The 21307-nt window shown below is 43.9% G+C and overlaps 1 protein-coding gene across 1 annotated transcript; it reads left to right on the top strand.

The window, feature by feature from the left end:
* Window positions 1-6477: 6477 nt before the first annotated feature.
* Window positions 6478-18865, top strand: LOC145409842 (uncharacterized). Its single transcript, XM_080280133.1, has 3 exons — window positions 6478-6971; window positions 7188-8163; window positions 18740-18865. The coding sequence occupies exons 1-3, from the start codon at window positions 6478-6480 to the stop codon at window positions 18863-18865; spliced, it is 1596 nt and encodes a 531-aa protein (XP_080136259.1).
* Window positions 18866-21307: the final 2442 nt, after the last annotated feature.

The following is a 21307-nucleotide window of genomic DNA, read 5'->3' on the forward strand; positions in this document are numbered from 1 at the left end:
CCTGTGTTTATCAGTGCCTGTGTGTATCAGTGCCTGTGTGCATCAGTGCCTGTGTGCATCAGTGCCTGTGTGTATCAGTATCAGTGCCTGTGTGTATCAGTGCCTGTGTGTATCAGTGCTTGTGTGTATCAGTGCCTGTGTGTATCAGTGCCTGTGTGTATCAGTGCCTGTGTGCATCAGTGCCTGTGTGTATCAGTATCAGTGCCTGTGTGTATCAGTGCCTGTGTGTATCAGTATCAGTGCCTGTATCAGTGCCTGTGTGTATCAGTATCAGTGCCTGTATCAGTGCCTGTGTGTATCAGTATCAGTGCCTGTATCAGTGCCTGTGTGTATCAGTATCAGTGCCTGTATCAGTGCCTGTGTGTATCAGTGCCTGTGTGTATCAGTATCAGTGCCTGTGTGTATCAGTGCCTGTGTGTATCAGTATCAGTGCCTGTATCAGTGCCTGTGTGTATCAGTATCAGTGCCTGTATCAGTGCCTGTGTGTATCAGTGCCTGTGTGTATCAGTGCCTGTGTGTTGCAGTGCCTGTATCAGTGCCTGTGTGTATCAGTGCCTGTGTGTATCAGTGCCTGTGTGTATCAGTGCCTGTGTGTATCAGTGCCTGTGTGTTGCAGTGCCTGTATCAGTGTCTGTGTGTTTCAGTGCCTGTGTGTATCAGTGTCTGTGTGTTTCAGTGCCTGTATCAGTGCCTGTGTGTATCAGTGCCTGTATCAGTGCCTGTGTGTATCAGTGCCTGTATAAATGCCTGTGTGTATCAGTGCCTGTATCAGTGCCTGTGTGTATCAGTGCCTGTATCAGTGCCTGTGTGTATCAGTGCCTGTATCAGTGACTGTATCAATGCCTGTATCAGTGCCTGTGTGTATCAGTGCCTGTGTGTTTCAGTGCCTGTATCAGTGCCTGTGTGTATCAGTGCCTGTATCATGCCTGTGTGTATCAGTGCCTGTGTGTATCAGTGCCTGTGTGTATCAGTGCCTGTGTGTATCAGTGCCTGTGTGTATCAGTGCCTGTGTGTATCAGTGCCTGTGTGTATCAGTGCCTGTATCAGTGCCTGTGTGTATGAGCGCCTGTGTTAATCAGTGTGTGCGTATATTAGTGTGCGTGCGTGCTCTGATCAGTGCTGGTATCAGTGTTTGCGTGAATGAATACTTGCGTACATTAGTATGTGCCGGCTCCGTGTGCGTGCATCGGTGTGTGCGTGCATCGGTGTGTGCGTGCATCGGTGTGTGCGTGCATCGGTGTGTGCGTGCATCGGTGTGTGCGTGCATCGGTGTGTGCGTGCATCGGTGTGTGCGTGCATCGGTGTGTGTGTACATCAGTGTGTGCGTGCATCAGTGAGTACGTGCTAAGTGTGTACGTGGTCAAATTGTGCGTGTACAGTGTGTGCCTGTTCGGTTTGTACGTGTTCAGTGTGTACGTGTTTAGTCTGCGCGTTTATTGTGTGCGTGTTCAGTGCGTGCGTGTTCGGTGTGTGCGTGTTCAGTGTGTGCGTGTTCAGTGCGTGCGTGTTCAGTCAGTGTGTGTTCAATGTGTGCATGTTTATTGTGTGCGTTCTCAGTGTGTGCGTACTTGTTTGAGTGCTCTGTGTGCGTATTTACTGTGTACGTATATCAGGGTGTAACTCAAATTGTCTACATGTTTGTAAGAGTGAAGGTATGCAAAAAATTAATGATGATGATGATGATGATGATGATGATGATGATGATGGCTGAGGCGTCTGGCAGTAGATAGTAGTAGCAGATAGATGATTATGATGATGGCTATTATGTTGGTTGTGGTGGTGGTGGTGGTGGTGGTGGTGTGGTGATTTTGATGATGATGATGATGATTTTCTCTAGTTCTTTTTAATCCGGAAACTTTTATGTTATGTAGGATGATTCTGTACTCTACTCCTTTCATCTTAATTTGGCCCAAATTTCCGTCCATTTGCAGCTTATTTCACGCGTCTCAGTTGCGTCTTTGAAATAGCGCTTGTTCGTGACTAGCATAATATTCTACTGCTACAACTCAGCATTCGAGAGGAAGAGATTGCAATTTTAGGCCAAGTTAGAGTAAAATGAGCATAGTTAAGTGGATGTGATGGAGGATGGAGTAGAGAGGTATACGAGTGAAGGGGTGTACGATGGGGGGAGGGCAGCGAAATGGCAGGGTACAGGGCGACATGGAGACGATTTGTTTGTGGCCACTCCTTACGGGTTTAAGGCGTCTGGCTATAGATAACTAGACAATTTGGACTATAGCTCTAGGTGACGGATATACGGCTATTAAAATTACATCCATTTCCCTTATTTTCTACAATTTCTTTGGCCTACAACGCTTCCTTGCTGACCATAAGATATCCTCGTGTCCTAATTTAGTCACCTTAATGGCAAAAACAGCAAAACGCAACACTTGCAGCAAGAGGAGAAGCCTACACAACCCCTAACCAGCAAAACGACGTCTATTGCCCTCATCTTTTGGATCTATTTGACCTATGATACTTCCTGGTTGGCAGCAAGATACCTCTGTGCCCAATCTGAATCATCTTAATGGCAAAAATAGCGAAATTTAACCCCAAAACAGTAAAATTTAACACTTACATCGGGAGACGGAGCCGACACAGTCTTCACCTTCTTATCGTTCGACGGCAACTGGAGCTGGCTGACCAATGAAATGCTATGCTTGTCCAGCCCAGAAACTTGTGTGAAACTTTACCCAACTGCTTTTACAACCACTAGAGGGCACGGAGACCGTCTCATCTTCAGGGTAACTCTAGTATGTTATTCTAGCTAATACAAGAGGCTATTATGCACCTGTGAGCTATTTATAAGTGTCTGAGAGCGTTAATGCTGTAAATATTTACCCTCGAATGATCGTGACAACTCCAGTAGCCTTTTTTTTATTATTATTATTAAGCTCCAGACGATTTTATTTACCTGGGATTGGGTCATAAGGGCCTGGGTGCATAAGAGAAAATCGTCGTAGAGGAACCATCAGGGACCGTAGTAAATAAAGTCAGAAATAATTCTTAGATGTTTACCATACTCTATTCACTTTCACTTTGTCTAATATTGCCATTATCTCACCTTAAATGCTGAGCTGTAAGGATACATTAACACTAGAATATAGAACAATACTCTCTTTTCCCTAAATGGACCTACAATTACCATCTCTCCATCTTGAATGCTGAATTGTAACAGTAGATGAACACCAAAACATGATGCTAGTCACGAAGAAGTGCTATGTAAAGCATGTAGAGCCATACTATTGTCATTTCCTGGCACTGGACTACGTGAATTGAGTAAAATGACCTACACAGGGATGGAAAACCGGCCCGTGTTAGAGGAAGACCGGTATAGTCACGAAAAGGTGATATGGAATGGATACAGAATTTCACTTTAACTTGGCCTAAAATTGCCATCTCTCCATCTTGAATGCTGAGCTGTAACAAGAGCCTGACGATACAATATGATGCTAGTCACGAAAAAGTTGCTGTGCCAGGGATGAAGAGCTGTAGTATTGTCTTCTTTAGCCTGTAATCAGCTTTAGGAAATAAGCATCAAAATGAAGATCTCAGCCATGTTAAGTCTGATAAGCTATACATGCTGCTTAATGGAACGCTCTGATAAAAATTACAGCTATAAACTCATTCTGCAACTCCCTAGCACCTGTCCCTTGGCGATTTATTTTGCTTATTACACCTTGCTCTCCTACTGTGCTGTATAAATACTTCAAGCTTTACCATAATCTGCATAAAAAACGTACAAAAGGATGTTAATCAGCCTTGTCCAAAAATATATCGCTAAGGAAGTCTTTGGTTGACCAGTGGGAGGTGCCTGTGTGTTACCATGGCAACCTCCCAGACCAACAGTTACATACACACATTTTCCCACCAGCAAGTTCCATTAGAGAGTATTGCGTGTGTGTGTGTGTGTGTGTGTGTGTGTGTGTGTGTGTGTGTGTGTACAGTCATGCGTGTGCCTGCACATCTCACCGCAATGCTCCGCCAACACCCACAACACTTTTCTCCATAATTTCTTACCACAGAAACTCTTACATTCCTGGATCTTTTCAAAAACTTGGTTCGACATCGTTCTTACATATTATGAAAGAGAAAAAGGTAACTGTTGATGTAATGTTCGTAAAAAAACATTATATATAAACTGCGGGAGATATATTCTTTTCACTTTCACTTCGCCCAGATTTTCGTTCTTTTGCAGCTGATTTCACTTAGTTCAGTGGCAGAAAGTACAATGCTATGGCCCTACAACCTTTCCTCAGCAGATCTTCGTGACCAGCATCATCTTCCAGTGTTCATCTATTGCTACAACTCAGCTTTCAGGACGGAAATAGGGGAGTTTTAAGCCAAGTTAGAGTAAAAAGAGTATAGTGGACAATATTCATAGTCTTGCCTTGGTTAGAGTGTTACACACACACACACACACACACACACACACACACACACACACACACACACACACACTTCCCCACCAACAAGTCCTACCTTAGAATACTTGTGTGCGTGTGTGTGTGTGTGTGTGTGTGTGTGTGTGTGTGTGTGTGTGTGTGTGTGTGTGTTTGAATAGTCACCCATCGAGAGAGAGAGAGAGAGAGAGGAAGGACGTTGACTCACACCCTACCAACGAGTGCCTCCTCCCACAAACAACCAGACAAACCCAATCCTCATCACCCCAGCCTAACCCTCCCGCCTCCACAAACTCAACGCCTCAAACCACAGAGCATTTCAGCGGGCCTAGACAAACAAGAACGCCCTCGCTCCCATTTCCCGATCAAAGAACACTCCAGAACAGCCATAGAAGACTAAACAATGATCATACGGACCAAACACTCCCCCTAATTAGTACCGGACCACAACACCGTCCTAACCAAAGAGCAAACCCACCAATTCCAACACACAACCTAAAGATCATACAATGGAACATCCTTGGCGCCAAAACAAACTCATCCTTCTTCACCAGGCTGCGCGCAGAGACAAAACAGACATCTTCCTCTTACAAGAAACCCTCATCACCGAAAAACATTCCCTCAAGCTAAAGAGCTTTAACTTCTTTCTCCTTCCGCACTCCCGGGGCGGCCCCAGAGGCTGTGCCATTCTGATACGGAATCACATTCAGGCAAACAAAATCCCACAACCACCACACTGCGACGAAGAGGTCGAAATTCAGGATGTATCCATCACCATAGTCAACACTCCCCTAAATATCTTCAACATTTATCGCAAACCCAGCGCCACCCTCGACCTAGCATAACTCTTCACCCTCGCAGCCAATGAACCGACGCTAATCGAAGGCGACTTGAATGCCCATCACCCCTGCCTAGGATCCACATCCCCCACCAACCCCGCAGGACGACACATATCAGAACTCCTAACCTCACTCCTGCCATACAACTCCTAAATGAACCCAACACTCCCACACACTTACAAGGCACTCCCACACATTTACAAGGCCCTCCCACACACTTGCAAGGTGGCAGACTCGACCTCACGCTTCTAACCACAGGAATCACAACGCACACTGAATGGGACCCCCACCCAACCCTGACATCAGATCACTTCGCCATCGTCTGCACACTTAATCTCCCCCCACTACCCCGACCCCCCCAGACCCCTGCCTTGGTGGTGCACAAAAAAAGCCAATTGGAGACTCTTCACAGCCTCACTGGAAGAAATCATAACCCAACTCGAACCTTCAGACAACCTAGACGAACACGAACACCAAATCTCAGCAGCCTTCACCACTGCCGCCGAAATTGCAATTCCTACAACCTCTCACAAACAGCGACATTTCAAGGACTACTGGTATTATAATGACAGAGTCAAAGAGTTAAACCATCGTGCTAACAGTGCCAGAAAAGTATTCAAAGTCCACCCCACCCCAAAGAACAGACAATAACTTAAGGCGGTAGTCCAGCATACAATTAAAGAAAAACAAACCATCAGAGAAAACAAATGGCTGAAGTGGTGCAGTTCCTTAAGCGCCAACACCAACCTAGGCCACATTTGGAAAACACTCAGAGCCGTCTTAAAACCCCTGCAACCCCGTCCCCCAACACACCCAAACCCCAGGAAGAGGCCGAAAGAACAGCGTCACTATTCGCCCATCACACCTCTCCGTTCTGCACCCCATGACACATACAAAACCGCCTCAACACCCTACACGCCGACTGCACTACAAGAATACACCTCGCTAAAAACACCCCTGCCCAAGCAGACCAAACCTTTACTATCCAAGAATTCCATCATTCACTCAAAACCAGCAGCGGCACAGCCCCCGGTATTGACCAAATCACCTGCTCCATGCTATCCCACGCTGGACCGAATGCCACCACTGCCATTCTCAACCTCGTATATCACTCCTGGACTTAACTTCCCTCTGCAGGGGAAAAGGCTGCCATTCAACCAATCCCTAAACCCAAAGACCTTGGTAACAACAGACATCTATCCTTCCTCAGCTGCCTCAGAAAAACCATGGAAAGGATGGTTCACCAACGTCTGCAATGGAGCACACCCACGCCACACCAATATCTGTTTGCATACACCAGAGGAAAGGGGACAGCAGAATGCCTCACCACATTCATGGCAGAAGTACGCAACGGGAAGAGCCTAGTCATCTTTCTTGATCTCGAAAAAGCCATCGAGCGTGCCTGTCTTGAGGTGATCCTCTCTACCTTTGCCAACAAGAGAATTGGGGGTCGCCTCCTCGGCTGGCTCGAGGACTTCTCCAGAGATAGAGAAGCTCTCGTACGCTTCCAAGGACACTCTGCCACTTTCCGCAGACACATCAACGGCACTCCACAGGGCAATATAATCAGCCCAACTTTCTACAACACCCTCATGGACAGTCTCCTACAAACAAACATTGGTCCAGACATACACGTCCTCTGCTATGCCTACGATCTAGTTCTAATAGTGAACCGAGGCCCCTTCAATGACAAAGCTCAAATGAACCCATTCCCAACTCCACCAAGGATGTATAAATTTCGGCCCATCTATAAACACCCAAAAAACCATAGCACTAGCATTAGGCATGCAACCCCCCTTCCCACGTCCTCTACGTCTCGGCTACAACCCGATCGAATATATAAACTCTCACCTTTATCTCGGAGTGTGGTTCGACTCCAATCTATCCTTCAGAACCGAAATCAGCTTCCTAAAAGAGAGAACAAACCTTAGACTCATGCCCTCAGATCCCTTACAGGCAAGAGCAAAGGGGCCTCATATAATGTCCTCAGACTATTTGACATCCAAGCTATTCGCTCCGTCATCGACTATTGTGCCCCTATACCCGTCGGCGCGAACCCCACCCTAATCCAAAAGCTTGAAACCACCCAAAACGAGACACTCCTTATTACGACCAACTCACTCAGATGGACACGCCTCTGCAATCTCCGCATGGAGTGCAAGATCGAAGCCATTCAACACCGAATAAAAGTTAGAGCTGCAGGAATCATAGCGAAAATAACCCACAGTGCGATACTTCTCCCACCCCTAACACGAGTCCGAGCCAGCATCAACCTTCACCCCAATCTGCTGAAACAAAATTGGACCCATTGCACTGTAAAAGCCATCCGACTTTTCAACCTCGACACCGTCATACAACAAGAACCAGTTGCTCCCGACCCAGAATACCGGCAGCCACCCCCCTGGGCTCTACCCCCTTTCAGACTAATAACTCCACACTCCTCCGCCAAAGCCAACACCTCCAGAGAAAAAATACGCCAACTCAGCCTAGAACTCATCGCTCACCTCCCTCCCCCCAACTTCATCACATACTACACCGACGAATCTATTAATCCACCCAAAGCAGGAGCCGCCTTCATCTGCGGGAACAAGACAGCAGCCTGGCGAATCACAGACGGAGCATCAACCCTCCTCATTGAACTCGTAGCTATCCGTGAAGCCCTAATAGACGCCAAAAACACCACTGTATCGCCAGCCATCATTATACACACTGACTCCCTCTCTGCAATACAAGTACTACGCCAACCAGACTGCTACGACAATATCAACATCTGCAGCACCACTGTCAACACGGCATACCAAATATCAGCAAGAGAAACTATAATCATTCACTGGATCCCCAGCCACATAGGCATAAGCGGAAATGAAAAAGCAGACAACGCCGCCAAACAAGCCACAAACTGCCCCCACATCGATATCGAAGTCACACTTAGCCACTCACAGATCAAAAAGAAAATATTAAACAAAGCATCAGCCCTCAACCAAGCATATCCCAGACAAGAAAACAACTACACTCATTAACTGATGCGAAGGTTACGGCTAGGACATCGCCCCCTTCCCGATATAATGGACGAACAATACCAAAACTGCAAACACTGCAATGCAAACTCCCCTTTTCCCCTACTACATTATCTACTAAAATGCCCTGCAACCGAACTACTCAGAGCGGCAGAATCTACCCCAACCCAGACATCCCACCCACTGAACCCCCCCTCCCCTCCCCTTATGTCTTAGATGCTGCAGGAGCTGCCCCAATTAGACAAACCCCACTCATCACCCTCATCCGTCTCGTGCAAACCGTCACTCCACCTAAATAACGCTAACCCCCCCCATTCTCTCTCTCTCTCTCTCTCTCTCTCTCTCTCTCTCTCTCTCTCATCAGTGCCACCACTTGAAGGCGTGTCTATAGTGTTTGTGGTAAAAGTTTACGTACATGCAGCCACGGTTCAGAAGAAAAGTCTACGGATAAAGCGACCCAGGTTTCGCTTCCGAAATTTTTCTCTGAGGAGTGTCAGATTCGGGGGGGCGGGGGGTATGGGGCTGTTTTTTTTTGGGTGTATTAGGTGTATGTATGGAGTGTATCTGGGATGTATAATCTACACCCCAAGTACACCTCAAATACACCCCCAAAACACCCCAAACACACCCCAAACACATTCCAAACACACCTAAAACACGCCTAAAATACACCCAAAATACACCCTCAAAACACTCAAAATATACCCTAAACACACCCCATTCAAACCCCATACACACCCTAAAAAGAACCCACACAACCCCTCAAAAACACTCCATAAACACACCCCAAACAGAACCCACAGAATCCCTAAAAACAAACCCGAGAAACACCCCAAAGACACCCCAAATAGAACCCAGACAACCCGTCAAAACAGACCCCAAACAGAACCCACACAACCTCCCAAACACACCCCACACAGAAACCATACAAACCCCCCCAAACACACCCCAAACAGAAACCACACAACTCCCCCCAAACACACAACAAACATACCCCAAACAGAACCCACACAACCCGCCAAACACACACCAAACAGAACCCACACAACCCGCCAAACACACACCAAACAGAACCCACACAACCCGCCAAACACACACCAAACAGAACCCACACAACTCCTCAAGACACACCCCAACCACACTATAACAAGAACCCACACACACATGAAACACACCCCAAATCCCCCCCTTCTCTCTCCCTCTCTCTCTCTCTCTCTCTCTCTCTCTCTCTCTCTCTCTCTCTCTCTCTCTCTCTCACATCAGTGCCACCACGTGAAGGCGTCTATAGTGTTTGTGGTAAAAGTCTACGGACATCCCAGCTAAGGTTCAGGAGAAAAGTCTACGGATAAAGCGACCCAAGTTTCACTATCGAAATTTAACTCAAAGGTGGGTGTCGGACTCGGGGGATGGGAGGGGAGGGGTATTGGGCTGTGTATTAGGTGTATCTATGGAGTGTATCTGGGGTGTGTTTGGTGTGTGTGTTTGGGGTGTGTATGGAGTGTATCTGTGTTGTGTTTGGTGTGTGTGTTTGGGGTGTCTATGGAGTGTATCTGGAATGTATTGAGTACATCCCATATACACCTCAAATACACCCCGAAACACCTCAAGCACTTCCCAAACCCATTGCAAACACATCTGAAACACACCCAAAATACACTCAAAATACACCCCCCAAACACTCAAAATATACCCCATGCACACCCCAAACAGAACCCACAACCCTCTAAACACTCCACAAACAGAACCCACACAATCCCCCAAACACACCCAAACAGAACCCATACAACCCCCCAAACACACCCCAAACAGAGCCCACACAATTCCCCAAACACAATCCAAACAGAACCCAAACAATCCACCCAAACACACCCCAAACAGAGCCCAAAGAACACCCGCAAAACACACCCCAAACAAAACCCACACACACACCCAAAGACACCACAAACAGAACCCACACAACTCCCCAAACACACCCCAAACAGAACCCACACAACTCTCCAAACACACCCCAAACAGAACCCACACAACCCACCAAACACACTCCAAACAGAACCCACACAACCCCCTAGAACGAACCCCAAACATAACCCCCCCAAACACACCCTAAATAGAACACGCACAACCCCCCCAAACACACCCCAAACAGAATCCACACAATCCAACAAACACACCCCAAAAACCTCTCTATCTCTCTCTCTCTCTCTCTCACCAGTGCCACCACAGGAAGGCGTGTCTATAGTGTTTGTGGTAAAAGTCTACGGACATACTAGCCACGGATCAGGGAAAAAAGTCTACGGATAAAGCGACCCAAGTTTCGCTTCCGAAATCTTACTCCTCGGGGGTGTCAGACTCAGGGAAGGGGGTATGGGGCTGTTTTATGGGTGTATCAGGTGTATGTATGGAGTGTATCTGGGTAGTATTTGGGGGGTGTATTGAGTGTATCTGAGATGTATTTTATACACACCAACTGCATCTCAAACACATTCCAAACACACATAAAACAGACCCAAAATACACCTCCCAAAACACTCAAATATACCCAAAACACACCCAAAATACACCTTAAACAGAACCCAAACAACCCCCCCAATCACACCCCAAACCCCCCCCCAAAACATACCCCAAACAGAAAGCACACAATTCCCGGAAACACACCCCAAACAGAACCCACAGAACCCCCTAAACACCCCCCCATACACACCCTAAACAGAACCCACACAACCCCCCCAAACACACCCTAAACAGAACCCACACAACCCCCAAACACACCCCAAACAGAACCCACACAATCCCCCAAACACTCCCCAGACAGAACCCAGACAACCCCCCAAATGTACCCAAAAAAGAACCCTCACAGCCCCCCAAACACACCCCAAACACACCCCAAACAGAACCCCCACAACCTCCCAAACACGCTCAAACAGAACCCACGCAACCATCCAAAAACAGACCAAACACACCCTAAACAGAACCCACACAACCATCCAAAACACACCCCAAACAGAACCCAAACATCCCCCGAAAAGACACCCCAAACTCACCCCAAACAGAACCCTCACAACCCCCATACACACCCCAAACAGAACCCACACAGCCTCTCAAAACACACCCCATACACACCCCAATCAGAACCCAAACAAAACCTCAAACACACCCCAGACAGAGCCCACACAACCCCGAGACACACCCCTAACAGAACCCACACAACCCCGCAAAACACACTCGAAATACAACGTCAAACACACCCCAAGCACACCCAGGGAGAGAGATGCAACGAAGACTGCAGTAAAACCATAGAAATTAGGAGTTGCATAATGTTGAGTATCTTGCAAGGGCTTAGCAGCACCTAGGAACAAGATTCTCTCTCTCTTTCTTTCTCTCTCTCTCTCTCTCTCTCTCTTCTGACCTAATACCTCAATGTTATCCCTTTTTGCTCACACACACACACACACACACACACACACACACACACACACAAAGGTTTTAACCTGACCCACATTTTTGTTCTTTTGCAGCTGATTTCACGTAGTTCGGTGGCAGAAAGAACAATGCTATGGCTCTACAACCTTTCCATAGCACTTCTTCGTGATCAGCATCATATTCTAGTGTTCATCTACTGCTACAACTCAGCAATCAGGACGGAAAGAGGGGAGTTTTAGGCCAAGTTAGAGTAAAAAGAGTATAGTGGAGAATACTCATACTCTTACCTTGGTTAGAGTGAGACGTATATGTGTTACCATGGCAACCTCTCCACACTTCATCACACCACTGCAGTTACACTCACACTCTCCCTTCCCCACCAACAAGCCCAGTCTTAGAATACTTGTGTGTGTGTGTGTGTGTGTGTGTGTGTGTGTGTGTGTGTGTGTGTGTGTGTGTGTGTGTGTGTGTGTGTGTGTGTGTGTGTGTGTGTGTCTGTGTGTGGGTGGGTGGGTGCATGCTTGTCTCACCACAATGCATCGCTATATCCCCACTCCACCCCACCACCAAACACATTTTTCAATTCATTTCTTGTCACAGAAAACTTTAATATTCATATATTCTTTTTTAATTAGGTCCAACTATGTTCTTCTTTTTTATGCAAGGAAGAAGGAACCAAAGGCCAGAAGCCCGCAAACCGTTCTTTCCAAGGAAAAAAAAAAATACAAAGGAGAGCCAGATTCAAGATCCATTCATTTCGAGATGCCTGGACACACTGCGTTTGAAAGACTGGATATCATAGAAAGCAGGAAATACAGACAGTTCCAGAATTGAACTGTTGCATAAATGAAATACTGGGAGTAACGGTTAACTCCTGCATTAGAGAGTTGGACAGAAAATGGATGAGAGTTTGTTGCTAGACGGGTGCTACACGCCCGTTGTAAAGGTGGAGGGATGCAAGCAGACAGTTCAGAGGAGCAGTGATCATTGAAGTAGTGATAGAAAAGAGATAAGATGCAACAGTGCGGCGATGAGACATAGGTTGAAGGGAATCAGGAAGAGGAGGAGCGTTATTAAGACGAAAAGCCTTTGATTCCACCTTACTGAGAGGGTGGGGAGCCTCCCCACACATGAGAGTTGTACGCTACACGGGGACGAATAAAACCCGTGTATAAGGTCAACAACTGTGCGGGGGTAAAGAAGGTACGGAGTCGGCTTAGCACACCTAATCTCCTGGAAGCAGACCTCACAAGAGATGTAATACGATCCTTCCAAGATAAGTCCCGAGTGAATGAAACCCCAAGCATGTTCAGGGATGATGCAGGAATCAGCTGGATATTATTAAACATTAGTGGGTACTGTGGAAGATTTTGTCGAGTTGATAGGTGTAAAAACTGAGTCTTTGATGCATTAAAAACAAGAAGATTATTTTTACTCCAGTCAGAGATACGAGCCAAGTCAGACATTAGGTGTGCCATAGCCTCATCCCTTGTTTGCTGAAGCAACTGTGTTATGAGTCCATATTATAATTACAAATCATAATAGATAAATAGATAGATAGAGAGACAGATAGAAGCAGGAAGTCAGATGATGAGAAGGTATTGTGTCTGCGAAAATCGAGCAATGCTAAACATGCTTACACACTCTTAACTCAAGGAATGCTTTATAGGCACACGACAGCGCCTCGTGACCATACACACACATACACACATACTCACACACAGGTTTCTAGAACTTTCCAACCACAGTGTAACACACGTGACACGACCCCTGCTACACCAGAATTTAGGAAGCAGAGCTCAGAAGGAGACAGGCCATAGAACCGGCAGGTAGTAGGGAGAACGAGCCTAGCAACATGGAAGAGAGAGAGAGAGAGAGAGAGAGAGAGGAGGTAGCAGGCGGGACTCTACTTAACTTCACTAGTGTGTGAGAGACTTTGCTAATATTTCCAAGACAAATAAAAATAGTCCCATACTATTCTTTACCTCTCCTGTCATTGCATGACAAAAGGGAACCAAGATTTTCTACTTACAAAACTACTCAAGTATAACAACCGCTCCTCCACAAGTCTAATACATATATATATATATATATATATATATAACTAATCTACAAAACCTCACTACAAGTTTCTACAAAGTTTTTTGTAAGATATGGTTGGCAGCGAACGTATGAACCTCGTCTACGAATCAACAGTGAATTCCTACAAAATACAACCCCCCCTCCGTCTCCACGATCATCACGCTGATGTAGAGGTGAAGAGGTCACAGGACACCTTGCAAGTAGTTTAACAATATATTGATACAAACAATCTTGCAATTTCTACGACGAACCAACGAACTACAACCATCTACAATTAACTACAAGTAACAACTCTACGATGCATCTGCATAATCTTCTACACGCTCCTACAAGTAGCGGCAGTCTTCATCCCACAACGAGTAAATTACAAGAACAAAGGACCGAGAATACATCAAGAAAGAACAAAACAATACAAACAAACGAAGAGTGAGATAAGACTCACAACTCACAACCACCAGACCTCAACCTCCTCTCTCTGCTACCTCCACCCAACCTCCACCGCTGATGCAGGAGTGAAGAGGTCAAGACAACGAAGCAAATATCAAGCCCATGTTCACAACCCATCTTACTCACTCATCTTCACTCAAGTTACTCATCGCTACTCATTTACTCACCACAGCTACCAGTGTGGGAAGTCGACGTCACCATACGTGTGCTGAGACGACGCCAAGCCGTGTGTCTGACACCCCACAACACGTCAATCAACCCGTGAAAAACAACGCTATCACCACGTGCAACCCCACTCACACCATTTCCACCACGGTAAAAATTAGTGAGTTACTTCATTTATACAATACACAGTGAGACAAAAAACTTCTGCACAAACATTTAAAACGTGCTGTATAGTTACAACTTACGTACACATACTTACTTCAGTTATCTGCATAACTCAAATACTAAATAATCACCAACAATAAATATTCTACACTGTATATGTTCATTCATTTATTATAGCATTTATTTACTACCAACGAGTGTTGCCATTTATACCTACATAAAATACGTGTTTCATACATACAGCTATACATTATTACATCTACAAAGTGATAAAGAAAATATACCTTCACAGTTACTCAGTGAGCGATTAAAAGAACTGTATTAAACATTTTTTAATTAAAGCTACCTAGTGGAAACAGATAAATTAAGTTACAAGGAAAACCAGAAAAAAAAAAAAATGGCCAACACAAATGACGTTAGCAGGAATGAACATCTTCAACACAATCGTGAAGACAATGATTTCCACACAGTGCTGACACATATATTGCCCACGATAGGTACAAGTGAAGAGCAAGTCAGTGTATATAGTTAATACTGTATATTGTGTATATATATTTTCTATATAAAATAACAAAATATGGGGCTATATAATATAATTCTCAGTAATATCTGTGCAATATAAACTAAACTTTAAAAAAGGGTCCCAAGGAAATTAGCCAGCAATTATGCAACCTTGAGCAACACCGAAAAAACGTAGACAAACGAAGAAAAACAAACTATAGGAAATCAATACATAAAAAAAAAAGAAAGAAAAAGAAATAGAGTAAGATCACATAACAAACAAATGAAAATAAGTGTAAGTGTTACTACAAATGCCAAAATACCACATAAACTACAAACAAAAAAGCAAATTGTTGTCTCCACAAGCTAGTGGCATGGCACATCATATCATCGACCGCAGCATGACCGGATTCAATGTCAGGACTGCAATTATTAGAATTATGTAACTACAAACGATATGTAACAATTATGTAACGACAAACGATTGCACTATGTTACACTTGCTACAATTATGTAACTACAAACAATATGTAACAATTATGTAACAGTTGCATTAACAAGATGTAACTTTTATGTAACCTTAACTACAATTATGTAACTACAAACAATATGTAACAATTATGTAACAGTTGCATTAACAATATGTAACTTTTATGTAACCTTAACTACAATTATGTAACTACAAACAATATGTAACAATTATGTAACAGTTGTATTAACAAGATGTAAGTTTTATGTAACTTTAACTACAATTATAAGGCCAACACAATTATGTAACAGTTGCATTAACAAAATGTAACTACAATTATAAGGCCAACACAATTATGCATCACCACAATATTATGTAACAACTCTTAAAATGTTACAATTATGTATTACTACAATGTTACTACAATGTAACAATTTCAATATAATTATGTAACAATTCACAATGTTACAATTATGTATTACCACAATGTTACTACAGTATTATAAGTCATATAATTATACCACAATTCTGTATTACCAGAATCATCTTACAGGTTAGGTGAAATATTAGATACTGTATTACTAAAGGGATAACTCAATATGTAATGTAATAACCTAGCAGTATTACCATTGCACAATTATATGCATATGTCTGTTGTACATACACATCTTACAAAATGTCATACAACAACCATTGCATTGATTCAAATATGTATACAACTTGTTTAAAATGTAATATTACTAGATCATTGCAATTTACCATGAATATTGTATGTGTACAATATTATAATCAATATTATGTACTAATAGATTAGCATATGTCAATGATGATTGCTGTCGGAGGACCTTCAGCGGCGTGGCCGAGCAATGTTATGAGTCCATATTATAATTACAAATCATAATAGATAAATAGATAGATGGAGAGACAGATAGAAGCAGGAAGTCAGATGATGAGAAGGTATTGTGTCTGCAAAAATCGAGCAATGCTAAACATGCTTACACACTCTTAACTCAAGGAATGCTTTATAGGCACACGACAGTGCCTCGTGACCATACACACACATACACACATACTCACACACAGGTTTCTAGAACTTTCCAACCACAGTGTTACACACGTGACACGACCCCTGCTACACCAGAATTTAGGAAGCAGAGCTCAGAAGGAGACAGGCCATAGAACTGGCAGGTAGTAGGGAGAACGAGCCTAGCAACATGGAAGAGAGAGAGAGAGAGAGAGAGAGAGAGAGAGAGAGAGAGAGAGAGAGAGAGAGACAGGAGGTAGCAGGCGGGACTCTACTTAACTTCACCTGTGTGTGAGAGACTTTGTTAATATTTCCAAGACAAATAAAAATAGTCCCATACTATTCTTTACCTCTCCTGTCATTGCATGACAAAAGGGAACCAAGATTTTCTACTTACAAAACTACTCAAGTATAACAACCGCTCGTCCACAAGTCTAATATATATATATATATATATATATATATATATATATATATATATATATATATATATATATATAACTAATCTACAAAACCTCACTACAAGTTTCTACAAAGTCTTTTGTGAGATGGACGTTGCGGGAACCGAATGGAGAGGTGAAGGGTGGAGTCATCAGCGTACGAGTGGATAGCGTTAGATGTACACCCTAGAAGGTCAATGATGAATAAAAGGAAGAGAGTTGGCGATAGGACAGAGCCCTGAGGAACACCATTGTTGATGGATCTAGGAGAAGAACGATGGCCGTCTACAACAGCGGCTATAGAACGACCAGAAAGGAAGCTATAGATGAAGGCACAGAGAGAAGGATAGATCCCGTAAGGAGAGCTGTTTGGAAATTAAAGATTTATGCCAGACTCGATCGAAAGCCTTTGAGAGGTCAAGTGCAATGGCAAAGCTTTCGCCGAAGTCCCGAAAGGAGGATGACCAGGAATCTGAAAGGTAGGTGAGAAGATCGCCAGTGGAGCTTCCCTGACGGAACCCATACTGACAATCAGAAAGAAGGTTGTGATAGGAAAGATGCTTTAAAATTTTTCTATTAAGAATTGACTCGAAAACTTTTGAAATATAGGATGTTAAAGCAATTGGACGATAGTTGGAGAGTTGGGAATGGTCTCCCTTCTTTGGGACTGGCTGAATGAGAGCAAACTTCCAGCAAGAATGAAAGGTAGTTGATAGATAAAAGTGAAAGAGTTTACCTAGAAAGTGTGTGTGTGTGTGTGTGTGTGTGTGTGTCAGTATGAAGTGTACTGTGTGTTAGAGTGAAGTGTGGCAGTGTGACGTTTCCTATCTGTCTATCTATCCATCCATCCATCCATCCATCTATCTATCTATCTAATCTAACAGGCGGAATATTTCTTAGCTTTTAATGCAGGTAAATGATGGCTGACTAGGTTACTGACTGGCTGGCTGACTGGCTTTCCCCTGACGTTCTTCATGGCTTGCTGTGGAATTCCTTCAGTTCCTTACGTCTATCTGTCGACAAGAATCATCATCATCATCATCATCATCATCATCATCATCATCAACATCATTATCCTCCTCCTCCTCATCATCATCATCATCATTATCATCGTCATCATTATCATCATCACCATCATCATCATCATCAATATCATCATCATCGTCTTCATTACTACTATTACTACTACTACTACTATTATTATTATTATTATTTATTATTATTATTATGATAATGATGGTGATGATGATGGTAGTGAAGCAAGTGTAAGGGTAAATGAGCATCTGAGTGAATGGTTCACGATCGGTGTGGGCGTGCGACAAGGTTGTGTGATGTCCCCATGGTTGTTCTGTATATATATATATGGATGGGATGATGAAAGAAGTAAAAACACGAGTAATGGAGAGAAGGATGGCGTTGGTAATGAATGGTGATGGATGGAATATCTCCAATTTGTTGTATGCTGATGATGCAGTACTGCTTGCAAGTACCGGACAAGAACTTGATAGGCTAGTGCAAAGTTTTGCTGATGTCTGTGAGAGTCGTGCTTTGTCAATAAATGCAGAAAAGAGTAAAGTGATGGTTAATGAGAGAGAAGGTGACTCCCAGTGTGATGTTATAATGAATGAAGAGCGGCTACCAGCCATCTCCTGACAAAGGCGGGAGTGGCTACCTGCCGTTTCCTTATTACCTCCAGAGTGGCTACTGGCCATCTCCTGTAGGAGGGTCTAGCGGCTACTGGCCGTCTCTGTTAGGGCACCTTTGGAGCGGCTACTGGACATCACTTTAAGGGCACCTTCAGAGCGGCTTCTGGTCGTCTCTTTATTGCCTCCAGAGCGGCTGCAGACCGTCTCCTGTGTTCTGGTCATTGAGTATTTGGGTAGCCCATTGTAGATGGAGGAATAAGAAGATAATGGTGTCGCAACCTCATGACTTTATTTCTCCAGCCTCTCAGCATCACAACAAACCCGAGCACCACCTAGCGGCAGTGCTTCCAACAACTGTTCACAATACATGCTCAGATATACCAAAACATACTCATGTCAACCCAAACATAATATTGTAACATCGCCTTTCTTTTATAAGTAGTAGTAGTGAGTAGCAGTAAGTTCATTGGCAATAAATATTCATCCTTCTATTGGTTACACACTTTACATAATAACAGAAAGCCACATTCATGAATCACAATATGGAACCCCAAAGAATGTGTATTATGTTGTTCATGCAAATGAATAATCCTTCCTTTAAAATAATATAATGGTTACCTTGACTATACTACTAACCTTAACCTAGGTGACATAGTCCTTGTATCTACTTGGCGGTTTTACTATTCGCCCAAACCTGGTTTGTCTTGTAGGTGTGGGCCTCCCACATGATTCTACTTCATGGTTGTGTCTCTATGACTGTGCTGTCAGGATTATCCTGATCTGGCCCAGTGTCATGATTTCCTTTGAAAGGATCATATGTCACCTGCAAGTCAGTCAAAGGAGGTTCCTTCGACCTCCTTAGGTGGTACCTGTTTCGCCGGTAGGTACATCCATCTTCAGTCTTGACTATATATGATCTGTCACCGACTCTCTGCATCACCTCAGCCTTCTTCCATTCTTTTTCTCCCAACCTGAAGGGTTTCATCCTCAATGTGTCACTACATCCCAGTTGAGGTAGCTCATGAGCATGTTCATTATAATACTTGGATTCTTTCTCCCTCAGCATTCTCATTTTAGCCCTTTCTGATTCATCTACAGAAATACTTGGTTGCAATAGTTTCTCATTTGTGGGTACTACAGTCTTGGTCCTCCTGCACATCATTCTCTGGGCAGGGCTGGTGTCCAGGCCTTGTGTAGGAGTATTCCTTATATTCAAGAGTGCCAGGTACTGATCTTCCCCAGATTTATTAGTTTTCCTTAGCATCCGTTTCTCAGTCTTGACAGCTGACTCCACCTTTCCGTTAGATTTACTGTTGTAGGGAGATATTTTAGTGTGTTTGATTCCCCATTTTTTAGTCAAGGATTCCATGCTTGTGGATACCAACTGAGGTCCATTGTCACTGACTACCTCATCTGGGATGCCATAACACGCACAGTGAGCTTTTATTTTCCTAACAACAGTGCTGGTTTTTGTGTCAGGTAGCCTATCGAGTTCCCAAAAGTTAGAAAAATAGCACACAGTTACAAGATACTTTCTACCATTCAGGTCAAATATGTCAACACCTATCTTTTTCCACGGTCTCTCTGGACATTCATGACCTATCAGAGGCTCCTTTGAGTGAGATATTTCAAAAGTTCTACATGTCTCACAAGCAGATATCATCTCTTTTATTTCAGCACTCATGTTGAGCCAGTAGACACTTTCTCTAGCCCTTCTTAAGCATCCTTCAGTACCCATGTGACCTACATGAATATCAGTCTTGATTTTAGATCTGAGTTTCTTGGGAATGACAATCCTCTCACCTCTAAATACCATACCATCTACTGTAAGCTCATCCCTAAAACTGAAATATGGTGTCACTGCTGGGCAAAGTCCTTGCTTATGTTCTGGCCATCCTGTCTCAATAGTGGACTTAAGAGTCTGCATTTCGAGATCCTCTACCATTGCTTGCCGTATCTCATTAATCCGACCTCTTTCTACATCTGAGAAACGCACTGCATTGACCATTTCAAATTCCTTGATTGCATCCTTCTTTCTGATAGGAAGGTATGCTCTACTTAGGGTATCAGCTAGGTACATCCTCCTACCATTCATGTACTTCACTACAACATCATAAGCCAGAGCCCTTACTAACATGGACTGTAGATGCTTAGGAGCTCTATCAAGCGGTTTCTTAAAGTTGGCCTCAAGTGGCTTGTGGTCTGTGTAACAAATGACTTCTCTTCCATAATTGAACTGGTGCCATTTTTCCAGGGCATTAACTATTGCCAGCATCTGCTTCTCTATGATGGCGTATCTAGATTCTGTATCACTAAGGGCCCTACTACTATAGCATAAAGGACGATCATCCTGCAACAGAACAGCACCTCTTCCTTTATCACTTGCATCTGACTGTATTACCAGTTGTTTATTAGGGTCAAAGTATGCTAACACTGGTGCCTGAGTTAACAGTTTCTTCACTTCAGCAAAAGCCTCCTCCTGAGCATTACTCCAATTCCACTCAACATCTTTATGAGTCAGTACTGATATTGGTCTCATTACATCTGTCAACTTGGGTAGGAATCTGGCCAAATAACCTATCATACCTTTAAATCTCTCCACACCCTCTCTGTCTGTGGGTGCTTTCATATCAAGAATGGTTCTAATTTTTTCAGGGTCAGGTTTCAACCCTTCACTTCCTAGTCTATG

This window comes from Coenobita brevimanus, chromosome 83 (genome assembly GCF_032717465.1).
Source record: "Coenobita brevimanus isolate Jiangsu-jjx chromosome 83, ASM3271746v2, whole genome shotgun sequence".
NCBI classification, from domain to species: domain Eukaryota; kingdom Metazoa; phylum Arthropoda; class Malacostraca; order Decapoda; family Coenobitidae; genus Coenobita; species Coenobita brevimanus.